The sequence below is a fragment of the Ornithorhynchus anatinus genome, chromosome 21 (assembly GCF_004115215.2).
Source record: "Ornithorhynchus anatinus isolate Pmale09 chromosome 21, mOrnAna1.pri.v4, whole genome shotgun sequence".
In the NCBI taxonomy this organism is placed as follows: domain Eukaryota; kingdom Metazoa; phylum Chordata; class Mammalia; order Monotremata; family Ornithorhynchidae; genus Ornithorhynchus; species Ornithorhynchus anatinus.
The window spans coordinates 8579283-8599071 of NC_041748.1; the positions used below are offsets into that span (position 1 = coordinate 8579283).

The following is a 19789-nucleotide window of genomic DNA, read 5'->3' on the forward strand; positions in this document are numbered from 1 at the left end:
GTCGTGACTGCCTTAGTATTTGGAAAACTTGGTGTCAGAGTCTGCGTGCTGATAAATCTTTTATTACACCTTGAACAATGCTGGGAAGTGTCAAACATTCAGGATTTTTCAGACTGATATTTGTTCATTACCTGATGGAATAGCACCAAGCCCCACGCAAAAAGTATGGTAACCTCGGTCACATACGTCACAGAACATCATTTCTTCTTCATGGTGGGGCTGTCCGCATATAATACAAGTTTTACACTCCATACATTGCCATGGGTAAGTCTTAATCATAGAAACGAGCTCCGTGGTCATGTCCAGGCAGGAAGGGTGGCCTAGATTAAAATGAATATTAAGGCAGAATTTAACCCACAGACATTTAAAATAATTCTTGTCTAGCAAATGCTGCTTTCAGTACTTTAAAACTTAGGTCAAAAACACCAATATTACCAATGAATGGTGTAAAAGATTTTAGGACAGATACTCATAAGAACTGGAAGAAAAATCTGCCAAAAAAATGAACCTTTTAGATTTAAGACTTCTTTGTAGTCCAAACTAGTTGAACTTTTTAAAAAAATCCTAGTTTCAGAAGTAATGAACGTGGCACTCGCAAAGGTTAAGAAATGATATTACTTACCACTGTTGTCACATTGGGAGCAGTGTATAAGTGATTCAGCCTTTCCTTTCTTGTTGGACTCCTTACCCTTCAGACAAATTCCACATATAGCATTGGGAATGACCTTTGGCTGGAAGGGTAGAAGAGGGCTATAAATTCATGCCAGAAGAACTTCATATGGGAATTTTGATAATGAGTTCCTTAATCTTAAAGACTGCTAATGAGGAACTTTTATATATCATGTAACACATGCGCTTTAAGTTACAGGTTGAGATCTACTGATGGAAGCCACGAATGTCACTTTCAGATTTCACCCATAGAGGGTGTGTAGCAGTCTTTAACAATATGTTTTGGTAATATTGAACTGCAGAAGAATTTGAGGGCAATATATTGTAAAATTTTAATCAATTAAAGAAATAGAAGTTACTCAATAGAAAATCCATTTTTTATTAAATGAATGGGATTCTGTGATATTGGAAGATAATATTAATATCCTTAAATGCATTCAAAGTTAATCGCAATTATACACGGGTTGTTTTCTATTACAAAATTATAGATATTTTTCTATTTAAAAGCTTGAAAATCATTTCGTGTACACATTTTAGACATTAGCAAGATCAATCACAAATGTCCGTATGTGTGAAAATTGAATTCAGGGGTTCTCTTGCACATCTAACATACATTCCAGGTGCTAAGGAAAACAAGTATCAGTTGATAATTTAACTTTTCAAAAGTTTGCCTAAGAGTGGAAAAATATTGATTTAGATGTATAAGACATTACTTTTAGGAAGGGTAGAAAAGAAATCTTCAGCAGGGCAAGATAGACTATGTTATTTTGTACTTTTGGATGGAGTCAAAAAGCTTATATCCCTCCCAAAAAATCAGATCTCCAATTTATTTTTTTATTAATTAATGGAAAAAAAAATGTAACGGAATGTCAGGAACACAAAGCAGTTTGCACCAAAATATGATGTACTTCATGTTAGAATTGATAATTTTCTGAATTTTGTTTGGAGTTTGTCATATGTTTGAACGTCTATTAGAGTCAAAAAATAGTCAAGCCTCACCATCTGATATACTTTTTGTAGATTCCAGCTAGCCCATGGAGGTAATTAGTTAAAGCCTTTAGCAGTAACTCTTGAACCTAAGTAAAAATTCTTTGAAATCAGAGAGAGCAACAATGTCCCCTATTCAATTTAGGAAAATAAAACTCCCAAACTATCTATTGAGAAGGGACAAAATGGGTAGAGAAGAAATTTAAGTTTTAAAAAAGTAAAGTAAATCAAACTTTTAAAGAGCACTACTTTCTTTAAGGCCCTGAACTAAAAATAAAATCATTAGTTTGGCAACTCCGAGGGTGGATGCATTTCAGAACAGGTCTCAATTGTTGACTCCATCGTTTGTCTGGCCTGCTCAGATTGTTCCTGTTTACCATTTTTTTAAGATAATCTTCCTTTTCAAAAGATGACAGAGGCATTCATAAATACTTTTTTGCTTATTTATTAAAAAAAGCAGAATCAACCTGTATTATACATAAATATAATAAAAAATGGTAAAATAAATCTAAACATTCATGTCTCTACAAAATAATAAATACCACAGAAGTGAAAACATACATATAAAACTTTACTGCTTACTATTCTACTCCTCCCAAATGTTTTTCTTGATACCCTGCTCCCCCCAACAAAAGAATAATGGCACATGCTTAAACCTTGGTCTTGCAGTGTTCTTACCCTCTTCTTTCTGCTACATTTCTAAGAGGAAGGTTTTAAATATTTTTTAATCTACACCTAAATAAAACAAACCTCGCTGAAAATAAGTAGCAAGTGCACTTCTCTAATCCAAATTCTGCTTCTGTTAATGGCTTGAGTATTGCTGTAGCTGCCATAATATACAGCAGGAAGCTCTCTCAATCTACCAAAACGAAAAACTGCCTATTGGTTATCGTGTGCACAGAAAACTGAGAATATTTTAATACCTGTTAGATACTGGCATTCTATTTTTGGTAAATTCTCATAATATCATTTCACTAACTTAAGTTCACTAAAAAGTGACTTACCCCCACGCTATTATTCTATGAAATAACTCCTCGGCTATGGAAGTAATCAAAAAAGCAAACACAACAGGTGGAAAGCTATTCACATTTCAAAACAATTCAAATTCTACAATCATTAAAAAATTTAAATGGCTAGAGGACAAGGAAGCAACACTATAAAAATTCTATTACTCCTAAACTTGAAATCATTCTGTTTGACCATTTCATATTTTCCTTACTCAGTGGTTAGCAGCTTGACGGAAAAGGGGGAAGAAAGGTAAGGGGGAAAGACAACTTTGTAGCATCATGTCCTAGGAAGCTGCTGAAGCCCAATCTTTTACTATACTCGAAACAGTGAACAGGTAGCCTACTGGAAAGAGCAGAGGCCTGGGAGTTAAAGGACCTGGGCTCTAATTCCACCATTGCCACTTGCCTGCTGTGCAACCTTGGGCAAGTCACTTAATTTCTCTGTGCCTCAATCTCGTCTGTAAAATGGAGATTAAACAATTGTTCTCCCTCGTAATTAGACTGTGTCCAATCTAATTAACATGTCTGCCCCAAGGCTTCATACAGTGCTTGGCACGGAGTGAACTTTTAAAAACATGAATTCTTCTTGTTACTCCAACTGGTTCAGTGTACTGAGGTCTCTAAAAAGTCACTGCCTGATGCAGAATTTTCCCATTTAATGATCAAGTTTGGGGTACTGGTTGGGAATCTAGACTCTCAAGAAACCCATAACGGTGAAACATAATGGGAATGATTTGTCAAGTCTTCCTGAATACTGAGATAATAGAACCCTCCATGCCCAACTGGAATAGCTGGTCTTCTGATTATTGCAGCAACATCAAAGAGTCATTATTTTCATCCAACTAAAATACTCATCATCCTAAACAGTTTCGACATCCCAAATGGAAGGCTCACAAAAGAACTTCATTTTGAAACTTTTATCAGTTTTCCTGCTTAAAAAGGAGCCCAAAGGCAAATATGAGACTTTCATAGTAATACAATATACATCATAATGATTTGTACGTCTGTATCCCAACAATTACTTTTTCATTTCAGGTTAATGTAACCTAAAGAATATTGTCCTCTGACACTAAGAGCTAATGCTAGTGAATGGCAGAAAAACATGTTGGAATTTTCAAACTGTATGACAGAATCTTCAGCTTAAAGTGCCATTATATTTAGGCACAATTTGGTTACACAGAAAGAGGGTTTACTTCCACTGAGTGTGTTCACTTTTCATCTATATGATTTCAGAAACTTAAATAGGTAACTCCTTGAGAGTCCCCATCAAAACCAATGTAGTGTCTTCTACTCTTCAAAGTACCTGACACCTCAGTTTGAAATAGGATACATCAAAAATATTTTTAAAGTACATGCATAATCAGTATTTTGGGCATGCTTAATTCTCCAATTATCCTGTATTTCTTGGTTATTAGATGAATGGTAGCAATTACCACGCAACCCCACGCTTGGGTCTTCATTTTCAAACTCGGGTTTTACTTACAAAGTTCCTTTATCAACCCTTCCCTTTTCTTACCCAGAATTAATCCAGTCTCCTCCTCCTCCTCATGCTCATAAAGACCATTTAGAGTAGAATCAGGCTAATATATCAGTGTCTTTAAACTTTGCCAGTCTCAACAGAAATTCTTAGTTCTAAAGACCAACTGCACGAAATGACTAATAGAAAATTAAACACGGTTAAACACAAGCCTTGTCTTTGGATGTCATCGGTGTTTGTGTGCAGCACGAATTTAAGTATTTTAACAAAGTAAATTGGGAAATGTGGGGTTTAAAAGATTAAAGCATTAAAGACTTCATACTTAAATATGCATATGTCACCTCTATGAGATGTGACAAGCCTTTGTTTCAATCAACTGTCAAACGTGCATACGTTAGAGAGATTTTTAGCTTTTCAACAGGAAGGGGGAACATTAAATAATCTCAAAATTAACTTCTGGAATATTTTCCAATACCTCTCCATTTTCGCATAAAACAAGTTTATGGGAAGCAGCGTGGCTCAGTGGAAAGAGCATGGGCTTTGGAGTCAGAGGTCATGAGTTTGAATCCCAGCTCTGCCACTTGTCAGCTGTGTGACTGTAGGCAAGTCACTTAACTTCTCTGGGCCTCAGTTACCTCATCTGTAAAATGGGGATTAAGATTGTGAGCCCCATGTGGGACAGCCTGATTCCCCCGTGTCTCCCCCAGCGCTTAGAACAGTGCTCTGCACATAGTAAGCGCTTAACAAATACCAACATTATTATTATTATTATTATTAAGTTTTCTTTGCTCCTCTCAACAAATCTTCCTAAAGACAATTCTAAAAGCAATTCTTGCAGAACAACCAATCGTAACTGCACACACCACCTGACATCCAATTCTCACATTAATTCCATTTTCAAACATTCGAAGAGGTTTTCAGATGAATAACACTCATGGTTGATTCACTAACCCTGAAATTATGAGGCTGATTTCAATTCCTTTTATGTAACTAATCCCAACCTTTGCCCCGGGGACCCCTGAAAATAATTTACAATTCAATTCGGAGAAATGTCCTTATATTTAAAGAATTAAAAGTAAAAGAAGGTGTCAGAAAATCACCATTCTCCATAAATACGCAATCCTTCTTACTTGGCTACCTTACTGTTCTTTGCCAGTTTCTCTACTAAAAAAGACTGTCTCATCAAAGTAAGCAACTACACTGTTTCACTCCAAAGGAGGGTTGCATGTTGCTAGATGACAGGACTAGAACTTTAATCAAAAGATTAAATTCATTCTGTTTCTCTATGTTAGAGAAATACAACTTTAAAATGAAAGACAAAAACGAAATTCTACCTAGAATAGAAAAATCTTTAAATGTATACTTGCCTGGAATTTTTAAATCTTATAGAAAAATGGGCTTCAGACTCAGAAGCAACTCCAACAGCCAAAGTAACAGAAAAGCCCCAAGTGAAGTAAAGCAAAAAGGAAGGAAAGAGTAGCTAGTGAAGTAGAGCAAGCGGAAGTTCCATATTTTTGAAAAATGAAGTTTGAATTAATATTTCAGAAAGAAAGTCTGGCCAATAAAGAAGTTGAATCAGGGGCTTTTTTCTTCTACCTTGTACCCAGGAACTGTTTTGGAAAGAACAGAACGTTTGGAACCATCTTTTCTTGGAGTAACTTTGTCTCTTGTTTTTTGCTTTCCTTGAAAAGAATCCTCCTGGTTTTCAGTGGGACCTTCACCTTCAGAGACATTTCCAGAGGAGCTGTCCTACAATAAAGGGATCACAAAATTGTCTTCAAGAAAGTAGAAGCGATTGAGAATCTTCATTCATTATGAGAAAAAGCCCCTTCCTTCTCTACAGAAGTATACACGGAGGACTTGAAATAAAAACATATTCTCTTGTCTCTATTGGTCTAGAGGAATGGCCATTCCAAAAGGGGGTGAATCAAAAGGGGGTGAATATTCAGATATCTTTCTGTGCTTGAAAAAAAAAAAGGACCAGGATTCTTATTTTCACTTTAATAACAAATTTTCACTTTTATCTTTAATAGCAAAATTGACCTAACAAACAGAAAACTCACGATATAAGCATTTGATTTTTATGACTGGAATAGAAAGGGAATTCCTACGGAAATGTATTCCTTTGTCTCAATCAATGGTATTTATTGAGCGCTTATTATGTGCAGAGCACTGCACTATGCGCTTGGGAGAATATAACCCCACAGCATTAGCAGCCGTGTTCCTTGCCCCAAACGAGCTTATGGTAACAGCAGGCCTGGCTATTCCAATTTTTTCCAAGTACCAAATTAATGCTAAGAGGAATAAATGCCTTTAAGGGATTTCTTCAATTCTCATTTTTTTCCAAAGGATGGCTGTCAAAAGAGATGCTTAGAGGCAATTTTAAATTGAAAATGTATCACTTTTCTGTACACTTTCACTTCATACTCATTTCTTTTATCGAAAAACAAAAAAGGGCATAGACTTAAGAGCTACGTTTAGATACCACCAGTGATGCCAAAGATTCATCTCGAGTGCAAGAGCACACTTGGAATGGAGTATCAACCTGGGTGCTGCAAAGGGGGAAGAAGAACAGAGGCAAGAAGAGGAGGAGGGAAAAAGTGGGAGGAAGGAGAGATGGTGGGGAAGGAAGGAGAGGAAGGGAAGACGGTACTTACCTTCACTGCACTGCAATCTCCACCATGCTGTGACTGCCGCCGTCACCAACCCAGCACCCTAAGACAGGCTGCCTAGTTGAATCAAAGCCCCTAAACTTGGGTGAAAGCAGCTGTGGACAGTGCCTGTGAGCCTGGCCTCAGTACAAAACCTATAAAGACCGGGCCCGCAGAGTTTACCCAGCCACTGATGCGGCTCAAGAATCTTGGCACTGGCCTCATCCCTGGAACATCCTCCAGGGAGCCAGGCAGTGTGGTGGGGGGATGGGAAGGGAAAAGCTACAATCATAATAATAGTATTTGTTAAGCGCTTATTATGTGTCAGACACTGTACTGAGCGCTGGGGTGGACACAAGTAAATCAGGTTGGACACGGCTCCTGTCCCACAGGGGGCTCAGAGTCTCAATCCCCATTTTACAGATGAGGTAACAGAGGCCAAGAGAAGATAAGAGCCTTGTCCAGGGTCACACAGCAGACAAGTGTAGGAGCCGGGATTCGGCAGGAAATGTCACTGTTTTATTGTTGTACGGTACTTTCTCAAGTACTTAGTACAGTGCTCTGCACATTGTAAGTGCTCAATAAATATGACTGAATGAACCCATGACCTTCCGACCCCCAGGCCCATGCTCTATCCACTACACCACGCTGCTCACAGCTTGTCTCCCTGGGCTCCAGGGAGGGAGCAAGATGAACCTCCGATTAAGCCCCGCACCATCCAGTGACAGCAAGAGAAACCTTGCAGGCATCGGGCCGGTAACTGCAACCTGTTGTCGGGGCAGGAAGCAGGGGCAAACATCTTGGCCAAACTGCTGGTAAAGTCCACTTGGGGGTAAAGCCCACTCGGTGCCAATTCCAAAGGGTAACCTGGTGCCCCTGTTGTCAAAATCTGGCAGGTGTGAAAACTCTACAGTAAAGGAATTGTAAAACCCACGGAGACGCAAATTACCCACCTAATATTTAAATACATTCTGCTGGGTGACATTCTTGAAAAATTAAATCAATCCACCAGCAGCCTCGAACAAATAAACACACAAAAAACCCTCACTAGTTACGGTAACGGATAGGATTAGAATTAAGGTCACAGACGGGTCTAGGGTTATGTACGGATGCCCACAATCGGTTTTGTCAACACTGGTCACTCAATTTGAAAATAACTGACATTTTCAAAATTGTGGTTTTTGACGATTCGTTATTTATCCCAAATTCCTCCAAGAGGAGAAAATACGCATCTCCTGCAATTTTATCTCACCGAAGTGCCTTTGTTTTTTCTTTTCTCATCACCTCGTCCCTCTTCGGCATCATCTGAATCTCCGTCGCTGTCTAAAGCAGGCAGCTCTGGGTCCAGAGGGGGTTCATACAGTGCTGTGTTTAATGGCAAATAACGTAGTTCATCTGGCGAGTACCTAAAGTCCAATGATAATCATTTTCCTAATACCAGTAACCATTAAAAACCAAGGCAACGTCTACAGTATTTTGAGACAACATGCAATTTTCCTTATTCACTGAAATAACGGTATTTACTGAATACCTACTACATGCAGAATACCAAACGAAGTACTTGAAGAGTACACTGGAAGCCAAATACGCATCCCCTGTTGCCAAAGAGTTTACAATTTAACGGGGGATTCGGGCCGACATAAAGTACTTCCAAACGGTGGGGGCAAAAAGCGAGAACCAGAATACCAGTGACAACACAAATGCGCCAGGATGAAGTACGTGAAAAAATGAATGTACATAGATGCATAAGTAATGACGGAGGGAAAAAATTAGTACGTGTTCTGACTTGAGTGAGGATAAGAGCTTCTGGGATACGGAGGATGGCAAAAGAAGGATGAGTGGATTCGGGATGGAAGAGTTTGAGAAGTTCAGTTGGAGATTCATTGTGTGTGAAGTGATGTTCCGTAGAGAGATGTCTTGGGTATCGTTGAGAGGAAATTTGAGATCTCTTTAACTGGACAGAGGTCAGAGCAAGTGACGTAGATTTGGGAATCACCAGTACACTGTAAATATGTTTCATATAACTGAAACAAGTCAACTGGCTCATTCTTGCAATGCTAGCTATGCAAAATACATTACCATTAATACTGTCAAATTGAGTCATGCTACAACATGTTGCCCTTTTAGGGAGTTAAATTTCGATAAGATATGAAAGAACTGTCTTGTATCTGAGGAACTTGAATTAAGTGGTAATCCAACCCATTCCCCTACCCCAACCCACTTTTACCCAAATGATTCTGTTGTATTCTATTATTTTCTACAGCCTATTTTGATTTTCATCTCACGTAACTTCAAAGGAGGACTAGGAATGGCTCCAGAAAAAGACAAAACTGTAATAAAACTAAAAATTCAAATGTTTGAAATGAGGCAGGAATTATTTTTTATTTATCATTCAACCCAGTTTGCCCAACTCCAGAGCTATGTGAATACCCTAGCTGCCTGGGAAAAGATTGGGGGTTCTCTGGAAGTGGAGATGTTGCGGGGGGAGGGGGACGGGCACAAGGATATTGTATCACTAAAAATTAGATTCAGCACCTAAGTTGGCCACCTCTCTGCTCTTTCTTTCTTCCTAACTCTCTGGGTGCTCCCCTAATGCCCAGGAAACAGCCAGTACAGATAAAAATTAAAATAAAAGATACCTTTTATAATACTCCTGGAACTGTCCCGGTATGAGAGCCACTGGATAGGAACTGACCTTCGTTCGCTCTGAAGGTAAGACTTTGTATTTTCCTTGGGGCACTTGGATAACCTGCATCACATTTAATACCAAAAGCAGATCACTGATTTTCATGAGTAGATATACTTCAGCAAAGAACAGCACAGTTACCTAAAACTATTGCAACAAGCCACCTGTCCTCTCATATCATTTCTCCTTTCATATAATCAACCCTATGTCAAAATGAAAACAATTGGTTGATTTAATATCATATGGATTATCAATATTATTCAATATTGTAAGATCATAAGGGAAAACACACCGCTCAGAATTTTCGGGAAAAGACACGCATCACCAGTATTTACTGAGCACGTACTGTGTGCAGAAGAGTCTACTAAGCACTTTTCTATAATGATAAACTACTTGTATTTATCAAGAAATTTAAGATATCCTACATGGGTCTGTAAATCAAAATAAGCTCTTCTTTCTTCCATGCGTTCCCGATTTAAGCTGCTGTTAAACTCTGCCGCTTTTTTGGCCGCTTTCTTAATGTATTCTGGAACTTTGCTGGCTTCCACTTTCTGAGTGTTTTGCTGTTGCATTTGCTGAAATGAGTGAGAAATCTGATCAATGACAAATTTAAGTTGCAATTAACTTGACAGCAGAGTACTTATTTCAACAGTGCATATTTGAGAGCCTACTGGGTGCACAGCACTGTTACTTAGCACTGGGGACACTACAATAGCCGTGATCCTGGTCTGTAAGAGCTTACAGTCTAGTGACTGTAAAATCTGTTGCAAAGCCAGCTGTATGGTCGGAACAAACTCAAAGGGCTTCTTCTGATAAAACTTCTTTGAATCCTGAAAAATGGACCCTGACAATCCAGTGAATGGAAAAAAGGCATTAATAAGAAAACAGACACAGATAAATGAAATGGATAAAAGCAGGCTGAGCTAACTAGTCATTTTGTTCTATTGTAATCACTTGCATAAAATTGTATGGAACGCTCCGTATTCATTCATTCAATCATATTTATTGAGCGCTTACCATGTGCAGAGCACTGTCCTAAGCACTTGGAAGGTATAATTCAAATGGCAGGTCCCCCTATTTCACAGGTCTGTCCTAGTAGGTAGAAGATTAGGGTTTGGGGAAAGGTAAACGAGTTCTACGCTGTCCAGTCAGTCAACCATACTTATTGAGAGCTTACTGTGCGCAGAGCACTGTACTGAGCTTGGGAGAGTACAATACAGCAATGTATCAGATACATCTCTGCCCAAAGCGAGCTGACAGCAGTTAACCCTAACTCTTGGGTTTTTCCCATGGACAGAGTGCAGGCACTAGCAGTGCAGAAGGGCTGGGTGAGATTGTGTCTTTTGGATTTGAATGTACTCCAACTTCAGTTGGAATCCACGCTCTTTTGGCAACCCAAGTTCCACCAATGCAGCAATAATCTCTTGGCAGAGGATCTCCCAGCTGTAAGCCCAGGCAACCTATCGGAGAGTCCAATAAGCCAGTCCCTCCTAGCCCACTCAAGAGAAAAAGACCTGTAATCACACAGATGACTTACAGAATACTCTTTATAATGGTCTGTTATTCGCTGGCGTTCTTTCTCTTGCAGAATAACCGAATATTCGGCATGTTTAGCGGGGTATTCTTTAATCATCAGATCGATAACTTCATCACTACGCAATGCCGTTAAACCTGGATTAGATAAAAATATGAATGACTCACCCCAGCAACCTGGGTTTCATTTCTTAAAACTATTTCAGAGCAAATTACAGTTGGGCATCGATTTATTTTTAATACTACTTGCCAGATCAGAAAAATGAGCGACCAAAATAAGTTAAGGTCATTTCAGATTTTGATATCAAGTAGATTATAAAATGGGCAACTGAATTAAAAATTTCCAACTGCAGGTATTTTTTTTGTATACTTTAATATGTATTTAGAAAAACTTCCTGAAATAGAAGAATTCAGTAGAGTGCATTTACGACATCAAAAAGAGCACACAAGTTTTAGAAATCTCTTAAGTTTATGTTATACATATAAAGATGTATATGGAAAGAAACAATAATAATAATGATTGTGGTATTTGTTAAGTGCTTACTATGTGTCCAGCACTGTACTAAATGTTGGAGACGATATAAGATAATCAGGTCCCACATGGGGCTTACAGTAAGAAGGAGGGAGAACAGGTAGTGAATCCCCATTTTGCAGATGAGGGAACTGAGTCCCAGAGAAGTTAAGTTACTTGCCAAATGTCCCACAGCAGACGAGTGGCGGAGCTGGGTTTAGAACCCTGGTCCTCTATGGCCCAGGCCCATGCTCTTTCCACTAGACCATACTGCTTCTCTACATTAGAAAACAGCTGAGAAATAATGTTTGTACCAAACTGAGGTAGTGTATCTTGTCTGTTCATACATCCAACCTTCTTTCCTATAAAATTTACTAACAAACTAATCAGTGTTTTTAAAAGATCAGTCCATATTTTGAAAATTGAGTCAATCTGTTTGCCAAAATGTTAGAATTCTCCCAACCTCAAAATGTCTACATGTTGTAAAATTTATGATCAGTTTTTCTCTCAGTTTCCAGGACACAATAAAACATGGGTCAGGCAATTCTGCTCTAGCTTAATACAGTTTCCAGTATTAGGAATCGATCAAGTCCTTGCAACATTACTTCTTCAATAGCCAGTTTGCAATGTCATATTAAGAAATTACCTAGTGTACATTGAGTCTCTGTGATGACATTTAATTCCCTAAGGTATAGTTTCTCCTTGTGAGACAAATCTCGTCGCTCTAAATCTCCAGAAAAAAAGAAAACATTTTTTTAAAATTGCGAAATGCAACATTTCCCAGTGTGATAAAACATTTTATAAAAATAAAATATGCATTGCTATTCTTAATCAGCATATTCTAATGTAGGAAAACAATAGAACAACCGTAAAAATGATTCCAAGATCATCTTTTCTCCAAAATTTTTATTTGTAATAGGCTGTATAAGATCACCTGCTTTATATATATTTAGTATAAACATATATATAGTATATATATTTTATGTGCACAAATTCCTGCCCCAATGTGACATTTTACTGTGTGATTTGGGTAGAACAAGATTCGTTCATTCGACTGTATTTACTGAAAGCTTACTTTGTGCAAAGCACTGTACTGAGCAGTTGGGAGAGTACAATATAACAATAAACAGACACATTCCCTGCCCACAGGGAGCTCACAATCTATAGATGGAATGATAGAGGCCACAGAGGTATAACATGACCATGACTAAACCATAACACCAAGGCTCAGTGACTTTTCAGGAATTACACCCTCCAAAATACGAACTTGTTAGCATCATATAAGGAGCTAAGTGTAATTGCTTAAAGCATACTGGTTCCTGTAAACATCTGCCAACTGTGAATTTGAAAGTTCTGATTTTATTCTATTTAATGCTCCTCCCCAAAGACTTCAACACAGTGGAGTCTGAGCAGTGACGTTTTCTACCCAAAGAACCAGCCAGAGTGTCTTGTGTGATAGACAGGTGCTGGAGGGATCCTGAAAATAGCTGGACGACGAAAACTTCAGCAGCTACCAAGGAGGTGGTAACCACCTACTGATCTACGGGGCTTCTGACTGGCATCAGCACTATTAGGCGGGCACACTGGGCAGAAGTGGATTGGGTTTATAAAACTCCCGAGGGCTCTTTGCAATATGCTATATGCACGAAGCCCGCCTGCTCACTCGTTTTACCCGCTATCCCACATGGAACACAATTGGCAGAGATGAGAAGTGCGAGTGTCATCTGATACTAGTGCTCCAATCGATTCTTTCGTGCAAGTTCTTGGCCTCAAACTTTTTGGGACTAAATTGAGTCCTTGGCCTACAAGGAAAGATTCCATCATGCAACACTAAAAAAGATAGATAATGCTCATGCGGTCAGAAATGCCCAGTGTAATTCTTGAGGGCAAACAGCTTGAAATGCGCTTTTTTTGTTTGTTTATGCAAAACTTTAATTTCATCAGGCGTGGCTAACTCCTCTGGGTTCTATTTCCATTCTTTCCAAATAATCAATCAATAGTATTTATTGAGTGCTTTCTGTGGGCAGGAGCACCGTACTGAGTGCTTGGAAAGAAAAATACAATTCAACAGAGTCGGCAGGTGTGATCCTTGCCCACAAGAAGCTTTCAATCTTCATAGGGAGCCAGACTTTAAAACAGATTAGGGATAAGGAGAATAGTAGAGTAGAACAGTATTCACATAAGTACTATGGGGCTGGGGTAAGTATCAAAATGCTTAAGGGGTTCACAGCCAAGTGCGGAGAGGTACGGAGACATCTTTGCCATAACCCACTGAACCAGTGGTCAGTATAATTCTTTTGATAACACGGATTGCCAAAACACAACTATAACATTGGGGCAGGAATGATGTTTGTGTATATTAATGTATCAGATTAACACTTCTATAAACTGGAACCCAAATACCTGGATATTTCCGCTTAAATGATGTCACTCCCAAGTATTCACTGACTTGTTCCTGAAGCATGTAGTATTCGCCTGTTTCATCGGGTGGCCATTTATATTCTATCAAATTTTCAGCTGGAAAGTAGCTAAAGCTAAATGTAGAAACATTTCACATAAGACACTATAGTTTAAAAACATTGCTTTTAAACATTTTTGTTTTGCACAGGGTTAGATTTTGGGGAGTACTTACTTTGTAAACAATTCAGAGAATTTTGTTACGACTGGGAATAGAAAAATCAGGCTTGGAACTTTTGCATGACAAAATCTAAAAATGAACTTAATAAAATGTGAATATTGTGTACCTTACTCTAGACTGTAAGCTTCCTCTAGTCTGTACATTTGCTGTGGGCAGGGAACATATCCACCAAGGTGGGTTGAATAAAGGGTTCTGACCAAGCGCAAATGGGACGCAGAAGGGAGGAGGTGTAGGGGCTTAGTCAGGAAAGGTCTCTTGGAGAAGTACTTTGACTAAAACTCAGAAGGTGGGGAGGGTGATGGTCTGTTGCAAATGAATGTAACTGTGTCCAACCCGAGATGCTTGTATCCATCCCAGCGCTTAGTACAGTGCCTGGCACATAGTATGTGCTTAACAAATGCCGATGTTATTATTATTAATAACAAATGCTATTATTATTATTTCCCAACATGTCACCCAACTCACTCCCTTTATTCACCACCACGCCCTCCCCCTCCAAACCCCCAGCATGGTGTAGTGGATAGAGCACGGGCCTGCGAGTCAGAAGATCATGGGTTCTAATCCCTGCTCTACCACCTGTCTGCTGTGTGACCTTGGGCAAGTCATTTAACTTCTCTGAGTCTCAGCTACCTCATCTGTAAAATGGGGATCGAGACTGTGAGCCCCACATGAGACTGGGACTGTATCCAACCTGATTGGCTTGTATTCACCCCAGCACTTAGTATGGGGCCTGGCATATAGTGAGGACTTGACAAATACCATCATTATTATTACTATTATTATTATTAACCCAACACTTATGTACGTATCTGTGATTTGTTTATTTATATTAATGACAGTCTCCCCTTCTAGACTGTGAGCTCGCTGTAGGCAAGGAATGTGTCTGTTATATTGTTGTACTGTACTCTCGCAAATACTCTGAACAGTGCTCTGCAGAGAGTAAGTGCTCAACAAATACGATCAGGAGTTGATTACCAACTCTTTTATATTGTACTCTCCCAAGTTTTGTACACAGTAAATGCTGGATAAATGATTGATTAGATTAATGATCAGCAAGAAGCCACTGGGTTGCTAAATGCATTTCTGAAATAATAATAATGTTGGCATTTGTTAAGCGCTTACTATGTGCAGAGCACTGTTCTAAGCGCTGGGGTAGATACAGGGTAATCAGGTTGTCCCACATGAGGCTCACAGTCTTAATCCCCATTTTACAAATGAGGTAACTGAGGCACAGAGAAGTTAAGTGACTTGCCCACAGTCACATAGCTGACAAGCAGCGGAGCCAGAATTTGAACCCATGACCTATGACTCCCAAGCCCAGGCTCTTTCCACTGAGCCACGCTTCTTCAACAGAACTAGGGCTCCTCACCTGACTAATTCTATAGGGTTATCAGTCAGGAAACCTCAAGAGGCCCAGGCTAATTTTAATAAATATGCTGAAAAGCACCAGGATCCTGCACCCCCATCGGCTGACAAATGAGCAGAAGTAGTTTAAGCGTGCTCTGAAAACAGCTACAATTCATGAGTTTGCAATCCAAGATTCAGGACCTGCCCAAGAGCCCTGAATTCATACTCCACCATCCCCTGGTCAGTGTTCATCATCTGAAAAAGGAGTAGGATTTCAGCACTTGTACCTAGACTAATAATAATAATAATAATAATAACAACAATAATACTTACTATGTGGCAGGCACCATTCTACGGGCTGGGATGGCTATAAGCAAATCAGATTGGACACAGTCCCTGTCCCACATGGGGTTCAGAGTCTCAATCCCCATTTTACAGATGAGGTAACCGAAGTACAGAGAAGTGAACTGACTTGTACAAGGTCACCCAGCGGACAAGTGGTAGAGCCAGGATTAGAACCCAGGCCCTTCTGACTCCCAGGCCCATGCTCTATCCACTAGGCCATGCTACTTCTATGCAGTTTGGCTTCTATGGTATTTAATGAATACTTACTGTGTGCAGAGCATTTTAGTAAGCCCTTGGCAGAGTACAATACAAAAGAGTTGGTAGACATGGATGCCTGCCCTTAAGGAGTTTACAGTCTGGAGAATAAGGCAAGGGGCATTTTCATTCATTCATTCAATAGTATTTATTGAGCGCTTACTATGTGCAGAGCACTGTACTAAGCGCTTGGGATGAACAAGTCGGCAACAGATAGAGACAGTCCCTGCCGTTTGACGGGCTTACAGTCTAATCGGGGGAGACGGACAGACAAGAACAATGGCACTAAACAGCGTCAAGGGGAAGAACATCTCGTAAAAACAATGGCAACTAAATAGAATCGAGGCGATGTACAATTCATTAACAAAATAAATAGGGTAACGAAAATATATACAGTTGAGCGGACGGGTACAGTGCTGTGGGGATGGGAAGGGAGAGGTGGAGGAGCAGAGGGAAAAGGGGAAAATGAGGCTTTAGCTGCGGAGAGGTAAAGGGGGGATGGCAGAGGGAGTAGAGGGGGAAGAGGAGCTCAGTCTGGGAAGGCCTCTTGGAGGAGGTGATTTTTAAGTAAGCATTTACCATTTGAATAATGGGTTTGTGTGACCAAAAGGGCAGTCATCAAGCACAAATGCAAATGTGGCAAGACAGGAGTTCAAGACTCCTGCCAGCGAAGATTCATGGACCCCTGGAATTATGTTATAGCATGAGAGAAACGTTACCTGCTCCTAAATGGAAGTTTACCCCCATGGGAAATATTCTCTTTGCCAAACATACATATTTAAAGGGAAACATATTTTCAATCCAGGCAGTTTCAAGCACTGTCATACAAAATGGACCCCTGAAAAAGTCTGAACAAAGAAAAATGTTCTGTTTCCTTTCTTTATCAATGTTCCCAACTTCCTTGCCTCATTGAATCCCTTCTCTGGTTTGTGGCTTCGCTCCTCCCTGTTACCAAGGGGGAGTCAGAGAGAGCAGGGCAAGGTGCTTCCACCCCAGAGAGAGGACAAAGATGTCCATGACTGACCCAACAGTCAGCAACAAGGGAGCCTCAGGAATGGTGTTCTCTGGCCCTTTTAATAATCGTGCATTTATGCTTTCTTTGTGCTAAGGGGTGGGGTAGATATAAAATAATCACATCGGGTAGAGGAAAAAGGTTCAGTGGCTTTGGCCTTTAAATCACCAGTGAATTGGGTGGGCTGGTAGAGGGGAAGCTGCTCTAGGGCATCAAGCCCCTCTGCTGTGGCACCCAATAATTGGAAGAGATTTTTTTGCAAACTGCTTTACTCTCCATGAAGTAACTTGGTGGGCACTTAAACGTTTGTGGTACTGTGCATCGATCCCCTATCTGAGGGAAAGGCATTCTGAGGCCAACAAGAAATAAAGATGATGAGGAACGAGAGTGAACTGTAAAGAATATCTTCTAAACCATGACGTAATTGACCTCACAGAGCAAATAGGAAAGAAAAGCACTGATGCATGAGTTCAACACACCAACAGCACAAGCGCTTAGGCCAATGCTTTGCACACAGTAAGAGCTCCATAAATACGACTGAATGATTGACTGAATGAATCATTAAACGATAAAATGACAATACCCAAGGTCTTGACTAGATGTTTCACAACTCCGGGAGCTGTCTCCTGAGCCCATCCTCCTCCTTTTGGATGGCTGGGTGTCATCGTTGGAATTTTCTTCAATGTCATCCTGAAATTTAAAAAATGGTTTCAACAACTGCTTAAAAAGAACCTCCCATTTGTGTGCATTTGCATGATACTCACATGTTCATAAATAAAACTATACTGATTCAGATTAAAGAAAATCTAATTTGAATTACTATAAGGTGTGAGTTGCCAAAGTTATTTTCAATGTCCTTTTACTACCACAAGTGGATGTTTCCCTGTGTATCAGAGAGAAGTAGAGGGGTTTAGTGGAAAGACCCCAGGCTTGGGAGTCAGAGGTCTTGGGTTCTAATCCCAGCTCTGCCACTTGTCAGCTGTGTTACTTTGAGCAAGTCACTTCACTTCTTTGTGCCTCAGTTACCTCATCTGAAAAAGGGGATTAAGACTGTGAGCCCCACATGGGACAACCTGATACCTTTGTATCTATCCCAGTGCTTAGAACAGTGCCTGGCACATACAAATACCATTGTTATTTTTTAATTATTATTACTCTGGGTTACAATCACAGTGCAATTCGAGAATCCTCACTCAGAATTGATAGAGCCAAACCCTTCCCTGAGCTTAGCAATGGATCATCAGTGGATGTTGGAATAAGCATTGCCCCAAGCTTGTGTCAGATTTTCAAGGTCGCTAAACCGCTAACCAAAGACCTTGAAGAGCTGGGAAGGATCAGTAACTTCAGAAGGTGTTGATGAGTCTACTAAAGATTAACCAGTATCTAGGGTTTTTAAAATTAATTTTATATTACCTTTCCAGAGGCTCTAGAACATGTTTTCTATGAGGAAAAAGCACCCCATGATACAGCCATTCCCAATACCACTACATTGCCCTTTTACCACTCAACCATCAAGGATTCCACACCACTGTGACTTCCATTCATTCAATCGTATTTATTGAATGCTTACACTGTGCAGAGCACTGTCCTGAGCACTTGGAAAGTACAATTCAACAATAAGGAGAGACACTCCCTGCCCATAAAGGGGCTTACAGTGTAGAAAGGGGGAGACAGACATCAAAACCAGTAAACAGGCATCAGTGGCATCGATATAAATAAAATTATAGCTATACAGACCTCAAAGCAAGTAAACAGGCATTAATACAAATACAATTATAGATATGTACATACATACACAAGTGCTGTGGGGCGGGGAGGGGGGTTGAGCAAAGGAAGTCAGTCCGGGAGATGGGCAGGGGAGGGTGAGCTGAGGAAAAGGGGGGCTTAGTCTGGTAAGGCCTCTTGGTGAGGTGAGCCTTCAGTAGGGTTTTGAAGGGGGGAAGTGTGATTTTTTTGGCTGATTTGAGGAGGGAGGGCGTTCCAGGCCAGATGTAGGACGTGGGCCAGGGATTGACGGTGGGACAGGCAAGAATGAGACACAGTAAGAAGGTCAGTGCCAGAGAAGCAGAGTTTGTGGGCTAGGATGAAGAAGGAGAGAAGGGAGGTGAGGTAAGAAGGGGCAAGGTGATAGAGAGGTTTGAAGCCAATAGTGAGGAGCTTATGCTTGATATGGAGGTTGATAAGCAACCACTGGAGATTTTTGAGGAGGGGGTTGACATGCCCTGAAAATTTCTTTAGAAAGATAATCCAGGCAGCAGAGTGAAGTATCGACTGAAGTGGGTAAAGACAGGAAGTTGGGAGGTCAGAAAGGATGCTAATGCAGTAATCCAGTCAGAATAGGATGAGTAATTGTACTAACATGGTAGCGGTATAGATGGAGAGGAAAGGGCAGATCTTGGCGATGCTGTGAAGGTGAGACCGGCAGGCTTTGGTAACAGATTGGTTATGTGGGGTGAATGAGAGAGCATAGTCAAGGATGACACCAAGGTTGCGGTCTTGTGAGACGGAAAGGATAGCAGTGCCGTCTACAGTGACGGAAAAGTCAGGGAGAGTACAGGGTTTGGGAGGGAAGATAAGAAGCTCTGTCTTGGACATGTTGAGTTTTAGGTGGCGGGCAGACATCCAGGTGGGGACGTCCTGGAGGCTGGAGGAGATACGAGCCTGAAGGGAA

The 19789-nt window shown here is 40.2% G+C and overlaps 1 protein-coding gene across 5 annotated transcripts in view; it reads right to left on the reverse strand.

Annotated features, from left to right (window-relative positions):
- Nucleotides 1-19789, reverse strand: part of PHF10 (PHD finger protein 10) — a 34732-nt gene that overhangs the window by 1083 nt on the left and 13860 nt on the right. For 3 of the 5 annotated variants that reach the window (XM_029048622.2, XM_029048625.2, XM_039915134.1), the window contains exons 2-11: nucleotides 17702-17808; nucleotides 13925-14055; nucleotides 12168-12251; nucleotides 11015-11148; nucleotides 9903-10052; nucleotides 9431-9540; nucleotides 8044-8197; nucleotides 5737-5889; nucleotides 623-731; nucleotides 132-320 (exon numbers count right to left, since the gene is read on the reverse strand). In XM_029048622.2, coding sequence (XP_028904455.1) covers nucleotides 132-320; nucleotides 623-731; nucleotides 5737-5889; nucleotides 8044-8197; nucleotides 9431-9540; nucleotides 9903-10052; nucleotides 11015-11148; nucleotides 12168-12251; nucleotides 13925-14055; nucleotides 17702-17808 — 1321 coding nt within the window. The remainder of the gene's footprint in view (nucleotides 1-131; nucleotides 321-622; nucleotides 732-5736; nucleotides 5890-8043; nucleotides 8198-9430; nucleotides 9541-9902; nucleotides 10053-11014; nucleotides 11149-12167; nucleotides 12252-13924; nucleotides 14056-17701; nucleotides 17809-19789) is intronic. The other 2 variants (XM_039915132.1, XM_039915133.1) reach the window with 2 other exon arrangements.